Raw genomic sequence first — 13,237 nt, 5'->3', positions numbered from 1 at the left:
GATGGGTTTTTGGAACGCAGATCATGTTTCTGTAATTGGATCCTTTTGGAATGGAAACCACATTTTTGGACTACAGACAGCCTTTTTGGAATAGAGATGCCTTTTTGGAACATAGACCATGTTTGGAACAGGATCACATTTTTGGAATACAGAGAGCCTTTTTGGAATACAGATAGCCTTTTTGGAATACAGATCGTGTTTTTGGAATAGAGATGCCTTTTTTGGAACATAGACCATGTTCCTGGAACAGGATCGCATTTTTGGAATACAGAGCCTTTTTGGAATACAGATAGCCTTTTTGGAATACAGATCGCGTTTTTGGAATAGAGATGCCTTTTTTGGAACATAGACCATGTTCCTGGAACAGGATCACATTTTTGGAAGACAGAGAGCCTTTTTGGAATACAGATAGCCTTTTTGGAATACAGATCGTGTTTTTGGAATAGAGATGCCTTTTTTGGAACATAGACCATGTTCCTGGAACAGGATCGCATTTTTGGAATACGGAGAGCCTTTTTGGAATACAGATAGCCTTTTTGGAATACAGATCGTGTTTTTGGAATAGAGATGCCTTTTTTGGAACATAGACCATGTTCCTGGAACAGGATCGCATTTTTGGAATACGGAGAGCCTTTTTGGAATACAGATAGCCTTTTTGGAATACAGATCGTGTTTTTGGAATAGAGATGCCTTTTTTGGAACATAGACCATGTTCCTGGAACAGGATTGCATTTTTGGAATACGGAGAGCTTTTTTGGAATACAGATAGCCTTTTTGGAATACAGATCGTGTTTTTGGAATAGAGATGCCTTTTTTGGAACATAGACCATGTTCCTGGAACAGGATCGCATTTTTGGAATACAGAGAGCCTTTTTGGAATACAGATAGCCTTTTTGGAATACAGATCGTGTTTTTGGAATAGAGATGCCTTTTTTGGAACATAGACCATGTTCCTGGAACAGGATCACATTTTTGGAATACAGATAGCCTTTTTGGAATATAGATCATGTTTTTGGAACAGGATCGCATTTTTGGAATATGGATAGCCATTTTGGAATAAAGATTTTTTTAAAGATAGAGATGCCATTTTTGGAATGCAGATCATGTTTCTGGAATTGGATCTTTTTTGGAATAGAAATCACATTTTTTGAATACGGATGGCCATTTTGAAATACAGATCATGTTTCTAGAATGGAGATGTCTTTTTGAAAAATAGACCATGTTTCTGGAACAAGCTCACATTTTTGGAATACAGACTTTTTTGAATACAGATACCCTTTTCGAAATGCAGATCATGTTTCTGAAATTGGATCATTGTTGGAATAGAGATAAGATAAGATGAACTTTATTGATCCTACAGTTGTTATGGTTTGGCATAGTATGTTTTCTGTTGTACTTTTCTTTTTTGTGCTCTCTCTGTTTTCCTTTCTATTTCTGTTTCTTTTGCAGAGCCTGTATGTGGCATGGGGGTGTGGCTGGCTGAGGGACACCTGAGTTCTATCAGTCTTTTCACTCCTCTTTATAAGTCTGGCATTCACTCCTGCTTGCAGGGTTAGGTTTAACCCTAACCCTGCTTGCAGATTATTCCACGCTCTACCTCAGCATGCTGTTCATCAGAGTTACCTGGATTCTCCTGCCGAAGATTTCTTTGTGTCAGCCAGCTCCCTGCCTCCACAGCCTGCTTTTGTGTCTGAATTTAGTTTGTGCAGTTGATTAAAAGAACCTTTTTTCCCCTGTCACCAGTGTGTTTGTCTCTGCTTTAGGGTCCTGGTCTTAAAAGAACTCAGTAGTGGGGAAATTGACTTGTTGTGGCAGCTCACAAGAACAGAAAAGGGGTACAAAAAGCAAAAAGTGTGCAAAAACAGTAAACACAGTACAATATACAGCTATATACAAGTTCTCATAAGGGAGGAAAAGAGAACTAGACCATTGAATTAAATAGTCTAACAGCCGTGGGAATGAAGGACGCGTGGTAGTGCTCCTTCCTACACTGAGAGTGTAGCAGTCTTCCACTGAAGGAGCTGCTCAGAGCCTCCACTGTCTGATGCAGAGGGTGGGAGGTGTTGTCCATGATGGATGTCAGCTTGGCTAACGTCCTCCTCTCACCCACCTCCTCCACAGAGTCCAGTGCGCAGCCCAGGACAGAGCTGGCCCTCCTGACCAGCTTATTTAGTCTCTTTCTGTCCCAGTCCGTGGTGCCTGGTCCCCAACAGACCACAGCGTAGTGAATAGCAGAGGCTACCACAGAGTCATAAAAAGTCTTCAGGCGGGGGCCTGCACACTCCAAAGGACCTCAGTCTCCTCAGAAGGTGGAGGCGATCACATTTTTGGAGTAGAAATAGCTTTTTTGGAATACAGATCATGTTTTGGGAATAGAGATATCTTTTTGGAAAATAGACCATGTTTCTGGAACAAGATCACATTTTTGGAATATAGCCTTTTTTGACTACAGATGCCCTTTTTGGAATCCCATTTTTGGATCTCGATCCAAGATGGCGCCAAGGACGGATGCCCTGGTGTTTTGGTGCGCTCTGTTTTGTCTGTTTTTGTGTAAATATTGTGTGTCCGCATGCTCTTACACCAGAGAAGAGCATCAGATATACCACACCTGTTGACTTACCTCCAGTTTTTTTTAGCATCTTCTTTAGTCAAAGAAGTGAGGCACCGACGTAGAGGAAAGTGAGCTGGTGCACTCGTGTGCCTCCGTAGACGCGGAACGCACACACCGTTAACTGGGATCTTTCTCTCTAATGCATGCTCACTCTGCAACAGAATGGATGAGCTGGCACTGCTGATGAGAAATAACACGGACTTTCCTTCATCTTTGTGTTTTGTGTTTTCACAGAGACGGAGTGTGCAATTTTAATTTTCTGCTGCTATTTATAGGTGTGCTTAATTATGCTTGCATAATGACAATAAAAGACTCTTGTATTTTTGTGGACAGATACTGGACTGCATGCTGCAGCTGGAGGGATTAGGGTGTCTGGAGGTGTCTGTTTTTACATCAACAGTAAAGACAAGAGTCTTTATACAGGTGGGGGTTGTGCTTACAGCCCAACACCGTACAGGACATTTGGCATTTACCAGAGAACACAAAGACTGGCAAATTCGCCACTGGCGCCCTGTTCTCTTCACAGATGAAAGTAGGTTCACACTGAGCACATGTGACAGACGTGACAGAATCTGGAGATGCCATGGAGAAGGTTCTGCTGCCTGCAACAACATCCTCCAGCATGACTGGTTTGGCAGTGGGTCAGAAATGGCATGGGGTGGCATTTCTTTGGGGGCCGCACAGCCCTCCATGCACTCGCCAGAGGTAGCCTGACTGCCATTAGGTACCGAGATGAGATCCCTCAGGAGACCATCCGCCATCTCGCATGCCCAGGCATTGTAGGGAGGTCATACAGGCACGTGGAGGCCACACACTCTACTGAGCCTCATTTTGACTTGTTTTAAGAACATTACATCCAAAGTTGGATCAGTCTGATGTTATGTTAAGCCCTTTGAGACAAACTGCTTGTAAAAATGGGCTATACAAATAAAGTTGACTTGACTTGACTAGTGTGTTTTTCCACTTTAATTTTGAGTGTGACTCCAAATCTAGAACTCAGTGGGTTAATAAATTGATAAATTGATAATTGATAATTTTTGTGTGATTTTGTTGTCAGCACATCCAACTATGTAAAGAACAAAACACTTAGTAAGAATATTTCATTCATACAGATCTAGGATGTGTTATTTAAGTGTTGCCTTTATTTCTTAAGCAGTGTACATCCAATTCACTGTGTATTTTGTTTTTTTTATTTAGCCTTGTGTGTGTGTGGGTGTATGTATGTATGTGAGTTTTGCATGAAGCTGAATAGGAATGTGAATGCCTGATAAATTCACATATACTTATATTTTATACAGCACAAGTTGATGCGCCCCTCAATTTTGTTGTACTTGCACTGTGTAATGGTAATAAAGCTATTCTGTTGGGTTTATGGGAGGTCAAACAGGCCACGTCCAAAAACAGAGAAAGCAATCCAAAACTGGATAACAATTCCAAAGGGCAGAGGCACAGTTGAGAAATACAGAAACACAAACTCCATTCGAAACATGTTAGAATATTTATTCTATAAGGAAAACAAAAAACAACAAAGATGAGGACTGCAGGAAACATTATTATTCTTACTGATAGGGAAAATATTAGAAAAATGGGAACGTCAGCACATGGTGAACATATTGACAGACACATCAGAGTGTAAACAGAGCGTTAGAACATGGTAGGTACACAAAAGGTGAGTGACAAATACATATAAATAAAACCACAGGACAGACAAAGTAGGGAGTCAACCATCAAAACAAACACAAGCTAAATATAAAACATCCACATAAAATAAAATTCTAGAGAAATGTTTTTTTTAGTCCCGCCCATTCCAAACAGTGAATACAGATCTCCATAGATCCTGCTTGCTTTGGCGCCCCCTGATGTCAATCTTGACTCCGACTGGATATTCCCAACAATAGGGACATTTTTCCAAGTTAGCTATTCAGGTCAACTTCAAAGTTTCCCAAACACATGATTTCAGCTGTCTCTGAGAAATTGGCAAACTATTTTTTTTTATTATTCAATTTGGAAAATGTGATGCTGGTCTCTGATTGGCCAGGGCTATTAGATATATAGATAGAGATAGATACTTTTGTGATCCTGAGGGCAATTCAAGCATCCAGTAGCCAATTACAGCAGTGTAGGTTAGACGAAAGTAAGCAAACAAATACCCAAACAAAACCTGTTAGTGGGAAAAATATACTAAACATATTAAATAAACTAACATATGCTACATAAAGTACAATAGAGTGCAGACAAAGCAGGTCAACCAGATTGACTGTATGCATAAAACAAGAGACTAAAGAGCCACGGTGTATAGTGGAAAAAATGTCCAATAAATAAATGTATTATGTAATCTGGAGGAAGTCACCTTCAAAATTTTTGATGGTTGATACCGATGTGGGAGACCAAAACTATCAAAAATGCAAAAGAGCTGAAATAATTGGCAGTTGTCCTATGGTGTTTCCATATTGATTATGTACGAGACAAATTCCAGAAAAAGTAATGATGACACTAAAGTTAATTCCATATTGCACCTCTTGATTGACAGGTTAAGAGTTAGTAATAAATTCGGTAAATCCAAAAAGGGCATCTGTCAAAGTCCAGCACCCCCTATCTTTCTGGAGTATTGCAGAATAAAAGAACAAAAGATGCCAACTTTGAGTAATTTTATTTCAGATAACAATGCTCATTCAAGTGGAAAAAAAATATAATCTTGAAGAGCATGATGTGCTGTATCAAAGAACCCTGTCAATTGTAAAAATTTGTTTTTTTCCAATGATATATGAATTTTTAAAAATGGAAATTTAAATTCCAAGTTTGTCTTGCCATTTCGTGATCCGGGTATAAAAACAACTAAAAAGTCCTAGTTAGGGTTAGGGGGTTAGGTCTTGGGGGTATTGGATTTTAATTTTTTCCAGGTTTCTGGATTTCGGTGCACTGGCGCAGGGGTCCGGGTGATGCTGCCCACACTACATTTCTGTTACTTCTGTTCCTCCTGTGCATGATCCCTTTGACCATGGCTGCTGTCTGTGATGGATTAGATCTACAATAATCTCTACCAGTAGGTAAGTATGGGTAAAGCTGGGTCTCCTGAAAGTGTTACAATTGTAACAAAATATATGGTTCTTGATAAATTCATGATATAATAATAATAACAATAATAAGAAGTAAAAAGGCAGAATAAAAGGACAAATAAGTGCTAATCACACAGTTAACATGCATATTAAAATCAATACTGGAAAAGTCATCTTTCAGCTCCAAACAAGGTAAGTGCTATATAGAAACCCACACAAGAATATTAATGGCACACAGGGCATAGTAAATCATGCAACAATTTCATAGTTATACAATTAAAAGAATAAATAGAATAATAAAATTGATAATTTATAAATACCATAAGATAAATAATTCAGGGACTAAAATTTCATACTGCTTATACCCATCACGTCTTCCTTTATTGTTTTTAGGTGTCTGGTACTGTTAACCAGAGGTAGAGCTATTCAGCCATAAAAATATTTTTCAGATAAACAGAAGGGAGATCTGATAACAGAGTTGTGAAAGTTATTCGTTTATTTATACGTCCGCTGATTCCCCCCCACCAGAGAGAAGTCCCGCCCCCCAGGCCGAATAAAATTAATAAAATTCCCCGATAGATGCTTCAATGGACATTAAAGCCTAAGGGGATCCGAGTCTTCAGCCTGTCAATCCACCATCCCTCTCTCCACCTTCGCTGGCCTCCCGTCCACGTCGCGCAGGCTTCAAGGCACATAACGGCAAGTTGGTGTCCGGGGTGGGAGCGGAAGTGATGGACTAGTGGAGTTTGTAGTTTTTTCCCCTGCCTGATGTTATGGAAGTGTTGTGTTAGTCTAGTCTGTATTGTATTTCCTGTTTCCCCTATATACAGTAGATTACACTCCTGGCACTGTATACAATAAACTGCGTTTTTTTCTTTGAGGGAGAAATTTCCAGTCACTGAGATACCTCTGCCGCTATGCGGGTTATATAAGAATTTAACGTCTTTAAACGAGCACTGATATTGTGATCTATATTTAGTTTTTTTCTTTTCGAAGGACGCTTTAACGAGTGCGTCCTTTAAATTTTTGTTTCTTCTCAGTGCTGAAATTATTCTGCAGTCTTTTAGAGTCGGATGGTCTATCATGATGCGCCGGAAGTTATTCTTCAATATCTGATGTAGCGCCGTATATTGATTGGAGAAAGTGGTGATTAGAGGTATTACTACACCTGTGTCCTTATTAATTATCAGCGTCTGCCGATTGCCATTTTGTAGTGGAATACCCGTTTGGACTGCATTTGTCCTAGGATGGAGGGATGCCAGCGTATTACTTTTAATGCTCCGGAGAAACCGTTTGGAATATCCCCGTCGTCTCAAGCTAGCAAACAACACAGAGATCGCCTTATCCCGGTCTGTCGGATATGAGGATATACGGTGAAATCTAATGATTTGGGATTTAATTATTCCCTTAAAGGTATGCTTAGGGTGAAAGCTAGCTTTATGTAATAACGCATGGGTATCAGTCGGCTTAAAATACACCTTGGTAAGTAGTTTCTTACTCTTTTCATTAATCACCTCAAAATAGACCGTAGTATCCAGGAAATTAATTTCTTTGTGATCCAGACTATGTTTAACTTTAATTGAGGGGTGATGATGATTAAGTATATTTATAAATTGTAAAAACTTATCCTCCCCGTGTTCCCAGGCTCCTATAATATCGTCTAAAAAGCGGAGATAAAAGGAGGGTTTAAAAGGACATTTTTCCAGTGCTTCCCTCTCCCATTCGCTCATATACAGGTTGGCATAGGAGGGGGCATATCTGTGTCCCATTGCCGTTCCCTGGACCTGTATATAGTGCTGCTTCCCAAAGGTAAAGTCATTACAAGTCAGACAGATTTCCAATAATTTTAATATCTCTTCATCTGGTCTGCTTTTATCCGGATACCTGTTAAAAATAGTATGGATTGTCTGTAATCCCGTACGAGTGTCTATATTTGTGTATAAACTATCTATGTCTATAGTAAATAATAGAGCCTCACTCGGTAAAATTAGCGGTTGAATTTTTTCAATGAAATGATATGTATCTTTTAGATAACTAGGATGTCTGATAGAGAGGGGGCCCAAAAATGAATCAATATATTGAGAAATATTATATGTTGCACTATTACAATCAGAGACAATTGGCCTACCCGGAGGAATCACATGTGGGACCGTCCACGTATGTGGTTCTTTGTGGATTTTTGGGAGGAGATAAAAGCGGCGTTCACGGGGATTGTCAGAGCCAAAAAGAAAATCTCGCTGTTTAGCGGTAATGTATTTTTTCCGGTATAAGTTCTGAATTATTGTCCTAATTTCGTTTTGCGTTGTTTGTTGGAGGCTAGCTTGTATAGGTTTGTAATAATTTTCATTTGACAATTGTCTATTGGCCTCCAACGCATATTGCTGTTTGTCCATAATGACGATTTTAGACCCCTTATCTGCCGGTTTTATAATAATATGGGGGTTGTTCTGGAGAGACCTGATGGTTTTCTCTTCTCCTTGGTGAGATGAAATATTATTTGTTTGTTTAATTAATGGAATATAACGGTTGAGACTACGAACGTCTTGTTGAATTAACCTTTTTACCCTATCATCCAAGTAGTCCCACGCGGGTTCCCAGTTGGAGGGGGAGGTAAATGGCGTTTTGTCCGTTTTGGCATTTTGAAAATAGTCCAGTAATTTTATTTTTCTGTGATACTGGTATACGTCTCTGCGCAGTTCCTCCGTGTCAAAAAAACGTGGAGTTGGAATAAAAGTAAGACCCCTCTCTAGCAGATTAATCTGAGCTTGATCGGGCTGAAATAATGTAGATAAATTTAAGATGTTTGATTCTGACTCCCAGATGAGCTCTGTCGCAGCGGCAGCAGTCCGATTGTGCGTAACTGGCCGTCGGCGGGCCGGGTGCGTCACAGCGGTAGGGAGAAATACAGAAGAAACGAGCGATTCCCCGGAAGAGCAGGAAAAGTTGTTCTCTCTTCCGAGTGCCTGCATCGGCTCAGGTAAATCTAAAAATTTATCTGTAGTTCTGTGCACCAGTGTTTAAAAATAGTTTCAGCTGTAATTGTAGTCCAATGGATATTATCCGGGCCCGTAGCAAACCTGTTCTCTGAGATTGGACTGAGAAAAGGGAGATGGAGAGAAATGCAATGATTAATCGCTGCCAGATTATTTTTCTGTTCCTGTGGGAGAAGGGGAGAATAATTAAGGGAATAAAAGTACCAGCATTAGGAAAGACGGTTTGTGCTCTCTTAAACAACATCCTTAATTGTTTGTTTGTGGTTTTGTGTGGGTCCTGCTTTCTATTATTTAGGCCCACAGACAGCACCACCACCTTCGTGTGTGGATGAGGAGGGGTCTTTTCCAACAGTTTCCAAAGGTGATATGTCGACGCTCCTGGATAGCTATCTATCTGGATTTGTTGGTTATCATAGGTTGGAATCCGATTTAGGTTGGAGTCTCCTATGAACCAGATAGGTTTAGTACCTTGGAGGCTCCAGTCTATTGATTTGGCTCCTTGTCTAGCTTTATGATATACAGGTAAGTTTATTTTTGGATTTGAATAATGATTGCCCTGTACTGTGTTTTGTTCCCCCACAGGTGTCGCATGCCGCCGTACCGAGGGATTCTGGAGACCCCGCTCACCAGAGGCAAGTATAGTTTTTGTGGTGGGGGGATCAGAGAGGTTGTTTGTGCTTAGGTCGTCTGCATTATTATGCTTATCAGACCCGCATCTCATCATATGTTTCCTCCCCACCTCTATTTGGGTAGGTAACGTCACCACTGCCTCTGGCTGGGGGTCCAGGTCCAGTCCCGATGTCATTGTGGGTCCTGTGGAGGAAACAGGTGAGTCAGGAGTTAAGGTTACAATGGCCGGGCCCTCCTCTAGAACGGCTACATTAGATAAGGTGATTTTAGCTAGAGAGGATTGGTTCTTAGGTTGACTTTTTTGTTTCTGTTTAGAGTCCATATTAAATTGGACCCTCTTCCTTCTCTTATCCTTCCAGGGTTTCCCTTTTCTGTAGGGGCTGACGAAGTCCTCCTCTGAGGCTGATTGATTTGAGTTAGTGTGTTTTTCTGACAGAACAATCTCTCCCTCCCGATTACTGGTTGGACTAAAGGGAGGGGGGCCATATGGAGGACAGGGGAGAGGGGAAGTGAGCGCAGTGAGAGGAAGGGAAGCAGGAGTCACCCTCAAAAGATGAGGGTGGGTCTGAGATGCTCCCTGGACTGTCTCTGCCGTTCTAAGTTTTTTGAGGAGGACAATAGGAGACAGTGGTATTAAAGGGGGCTTCCTGGTCTCCTGGTCCGGGGGGATTTTTAACATACGCTCTGACACCTTCGGCGTAGATTGTTCCTGGGGGGGAGGGAGGCTCACTAGGTTCTCCTCACAACCATTTAGGACATGATCCACTAGGGCGGGTTTTGGTCCTAGATAGAGGGATTTCTGATAGGTAGTCGGCCTATTAGGTATAGGGAGGGGTGGAAATTCCCGGATGTCCCCCAGATTCAGTCCCCTGGGCTCCGCATCATTTGCCGGTGACTGTATAGATGATGGAGGTAAAGTATTACAGGTAAGTGGTACATTACTGTGGGACTGTAGTAGAGCCTGTGCTTTTTCTACCGTCTGAGGGCTCAATTTAGTTTTGTAGCGTTTTTGGGCCCACTTTACTGCAACCTGGAATGCTACCTCATTAAAAGAGTTGCTGTTGCTCATAAGAATTATTCTGTTGTAATGTTCTTGCAGGATGAGGAGGTTCTTAGTCATCCAGGCCTCAGTATTGTTAGCTATGGCCTGTTTAACTACATCTGAAGGTGAGGAGGGTTTGATAAATGCTGTCAGTTTCTGCACTTGCTTATACATGCCCCGTGGTGGGCTCTGAGTAGCGATTGCAAGGTCTATAATGTCTTTGTGATGTATAGCCTGTATAATCTTGAAAAAGGCTTTAGCCGTCTGCCTGGTTGTAGTGTCTAAGGCTGATTGTGGTGGAGCTAATGTAGCTAAAGATTCTCTATTCTCCCTATGTGCTCTGTGTCTGTTAGTGTTCTCATTCCTATTGGGTCCTCTGCTTACCACTGGATGGCTGGAACGGACCGCCTTGGACCTGTGGGCAAAAGCCATTGTTAGAGTGAGGCCTACCTGAGCCTGGGCCCGATGGCTCCCCAGGCCAAAGTCCTGTGGCAGCAGATCTCAGGAGCAGTTGCTTGTATTCCACACTCTCCAGGATCTGTAAAAGCAGAGTCTGCAAGCCGGTAGGTGGAGAGCAGGTTAAATTCTTAGCAACAGTTCAAGTTGTTTGCTTGTCTTCCTGTAGTCGATGTTAGTGCTGCAATCCAGGAGGTGGTGATAGAAAAAGTTTGTTGTAAGAGGTGGCTCACTCTGAACTGTTAAAAAAGTAATTTTATTTAATTAAGAAGTTAAAAAAATTATTATAAAACCCACTGCAGAATACCTGCCAGTGGAATAATAAAACCCAGTAAAATCTGGTTAAAAAGAGGTCCTTGGTTGGGTCCTATGCAGCCAATTTCCCTAACGTTTCGCAGTGTCAACTGCTTCTTCAGAGGGATCTTCAGTAGTGAGAGGCCCAGCCATTTTGAAGAGTTGTGGGAGGGAAAAGTTCATCCCTCCCACAAGCTTCAATGGCTTTCCTGATTGGTCAGCTTTGGGATGTACCTGACCGGCCTTCTTAAAGGAGCAAAGACCACTAAGGTAAGTAAAACTAATAGAGAATAACACTAAAAAAGCAGCCAGAAGGACCGCCGAAAGAATGCTGTGCTGTGTGATAGTCATCCTCTCTCTATCTTTGTTTGTTGCTATTCTAGTATATATGTAGGGGGAGGAACATTCACCCGGAGTGGGTGAGCTTCATCAACTATTGAGAATAGTAAATACTGAGTCCCATAACCCTGGGATCTAAAGGAGCTGTTTGATAGGGGGTAAGTATCTATGAGAAAGTACAATAATGTCCATCATAATAATTTATTTAAATAGGATGCCTGTTTCTTCTTCTCATCTTAGAAGACAGCTGACTGGTACTCGATGGTGTCCCCTGGTGGTAAGTAGGTGTCTTCATAAGCAAGCCCTCAAATCTGTTAAGATAAAAAGGATAAAATAGGTGGTGATGCTGTCTGCGGGATCCAACGCGGAAGAGAGGCCAGACTCTGTGAGCTGCAGATGGAATAAAAATTTCATAAAACATGTTAAGCTCAAGATGGGTTGAAAATGGGGGTTAAGGTTAGGCTTAGGATTGGAAAAAGGTTAAGGTTAGGTTTGAGGGTTGGGAGGGTTAGGTTAGGGAAACAATAGTCTCATTTTTTTCCGGGATTGTGACTTGTAGTGCACTGGCACAGGGATTCAGGTAAGACCGTTCATTTTTTTTTTTTTCCACAATCGTGTGTATATATATATGTGTGTTTCTTTTTTCAGGGTCTACAGGGAGTCTGCGGCCAGTTTAATGGTTCCAGGATCTACAGGAGCTGTTCAAAAAGGTAAGTGGTTGAATCATAATTTAATGTAAAAAAATGTTCTTTTTGTGTATGTCCTGTCTCCTCTACTCCTCTCAGGGGAACGTTGAGCCGATGTCTGGTGCTGTCTCCCAGTGGACCGGGGATGTCCTCACCAAATGGACTCAACCAATCCCAGGTCCGGCAATGGATACTGTCCGTGGGGCCCGACGCGGAGGAGAGGCCAAAAACCAAACACCGGGGCTGGAGAGGGAATCCCCTAAGAGAGGCAAGGAGATGTGGGACTGGAAAAGGATGGAGGTTAAGGTAAATAAAGGGACAACAAAGGGGTTGGGGTTAGGCATGGGGGTTAAGGTAAGTAAAAGGGGAAAACAAACTGGTTGGGGTTAGGTATGGGGGTTTAAAGTTGGATCAAGACCTGGAGTGGGGACAGAGGTTGGGGTTAGGAGTGGGGGGTAGTAGTGGTTAGGGTTAGGGATTAACACCTGGAAGGGGTCAGGGGTTGGGATTAGGGATAGGGATGGGGGTCTATTAAGAAGTGCGGTTATGGTTAAGGTCAGGGCCGTGGCAGGTTAAGGTCAGAAACAACGGTACTGGTGGTGGGCAGGAAAAAAAACACAGGAGCAGTGATGTATGCTGGAAGTTGTTCAGGCCTACAGGAGAAAAGAATTGGAGAATCATTATTAAAAGAATGGATGAGCGAGGATGGAGGAGTGGCAGGCTAAATCCACAATTGTGGTCCAGCAGGAGGAGAGGAGGAGGAGAAGAAGAGGAAGAGAAGAGCAAGACAACAATCTCCGCCATGGTAGATCCCTTGTGTGGGTAAAAAATAAAAAATATAAAAAAAGAGGAAACTGTATTTTGTGTCCCCTATTAAGGTGTCTATCTGTACAGGTACAGCTTCATCCCATGTAATTTTTTATGGATATTAAAATGTTCTACATGGGGTTCAGGAATGTCCTGTTAAGTGATGTTCTTGCCTGGGTCAGTCTTCCTGATGAGCAAAGCATGTGTCGGGTCCCCCTAGTGGGTAAGTATAAGTAGAGCAGGTCTCTTAGTAAGTGCTAAGATAGGTTAAAAATAAATAGTCAATAAATTAGTAAATAAATACAAGAATTCATGAGTAGACA

At 41.7% G+C, this 13,237-nt stretch overlaps 1 protein-coding gene across 10 annotated transcripts; it reads left to right on the top strand.

Annotated features, from left to right (window-relative positions):
* Positions 1-5,465: 5,465 nt before the first annotated feature.
* Positions 5,466-11,802, top strand: LOC124055978. Of its 10 annotated transcripts, none has more exons than XR_006842929.1 (9): positions 5,466-5,658; positions 6,196-7,149; positions 7,312-7,476; positions 8,493-8,644; positions 8,956-9,021; positions 9,243-9,488; positions 9,650-10,457; positions 10,686-11,579; positions 11,662-11,802. XR_006842929.1 is itself a non-coding variant. In XM_046382987.1 (9 exons), the coding sequence occupies exons 2-8, from the start codon at positions 7,119-7,121 to the stop codon at positions 10,453-10,455; spliced, it is 513 nt and encodes a 170-aa protein (XP_046238943.1). In that variant the 5' UTR covers positions 5,466-5,658; positions 6,196-7,118; the 3' UTR covers positions 10,456-10,457; positions 10,686-10,827. The 10 variants fall into 10 exon arrangements, 3 of the variants coding, with proteins under 3 accessions (XP_046238943.1, XP_046238944.1, XP_046238942.1); XR_006842927.1 differs by having other exon boundaries at positions 7,312-8,644; positions 9,650-10,216; positions 10,390-10,457; XR_006842926.1 differs by having other exon boundaries at positions 7,312-8,644; positions 10,686-11,352; positions 11,466-11,579.
* Positions 11,803-13,237: the final 1,435 nt, after the last annotated feature.

The sequence above is a fragment of the Scatophagus argus genome, unplaced genomic scaffold (genome assembly GCF_020382885.2).
Source record: "Scatophagus argus isolate fScaArg1 unplaced genomic scaffold, fScaArg1.pri scaffold_41_ctg1, whole genome shotgun sequence".
In the NCBI taxonomy this organism is placed as follows: Eukaryota; Metazoa; Chordata; class Actinopteri; family Scatophagidae; genus Scatophagus; species Scatophagus argus.
This window is presented reverse-complemented; position numbering and strand designations above follow the sequence as displayed.

Coding starts and splice junctions, on each gene's coding strand:
- LOC124055978 (XM_046382986.1), top strand. CDS start 7,119: ATGGGTATCAGTCGGCTTAAAATACACCTTG. Junction 7,477..8,492: donor TATAGTGCTGCTTCCCAAAG/GTAAAGTCATTA, acceptor CTCCCAGATGAG/CTCTGTCGCAGCGGCAGCAG. Junction 8,645..8,955: donor GAGTGCCTGCATCGGCTCAG/GTAAATCTAAAA, acceptor TCTATTATTTAG/GCCCACAGACAGCACCACCA.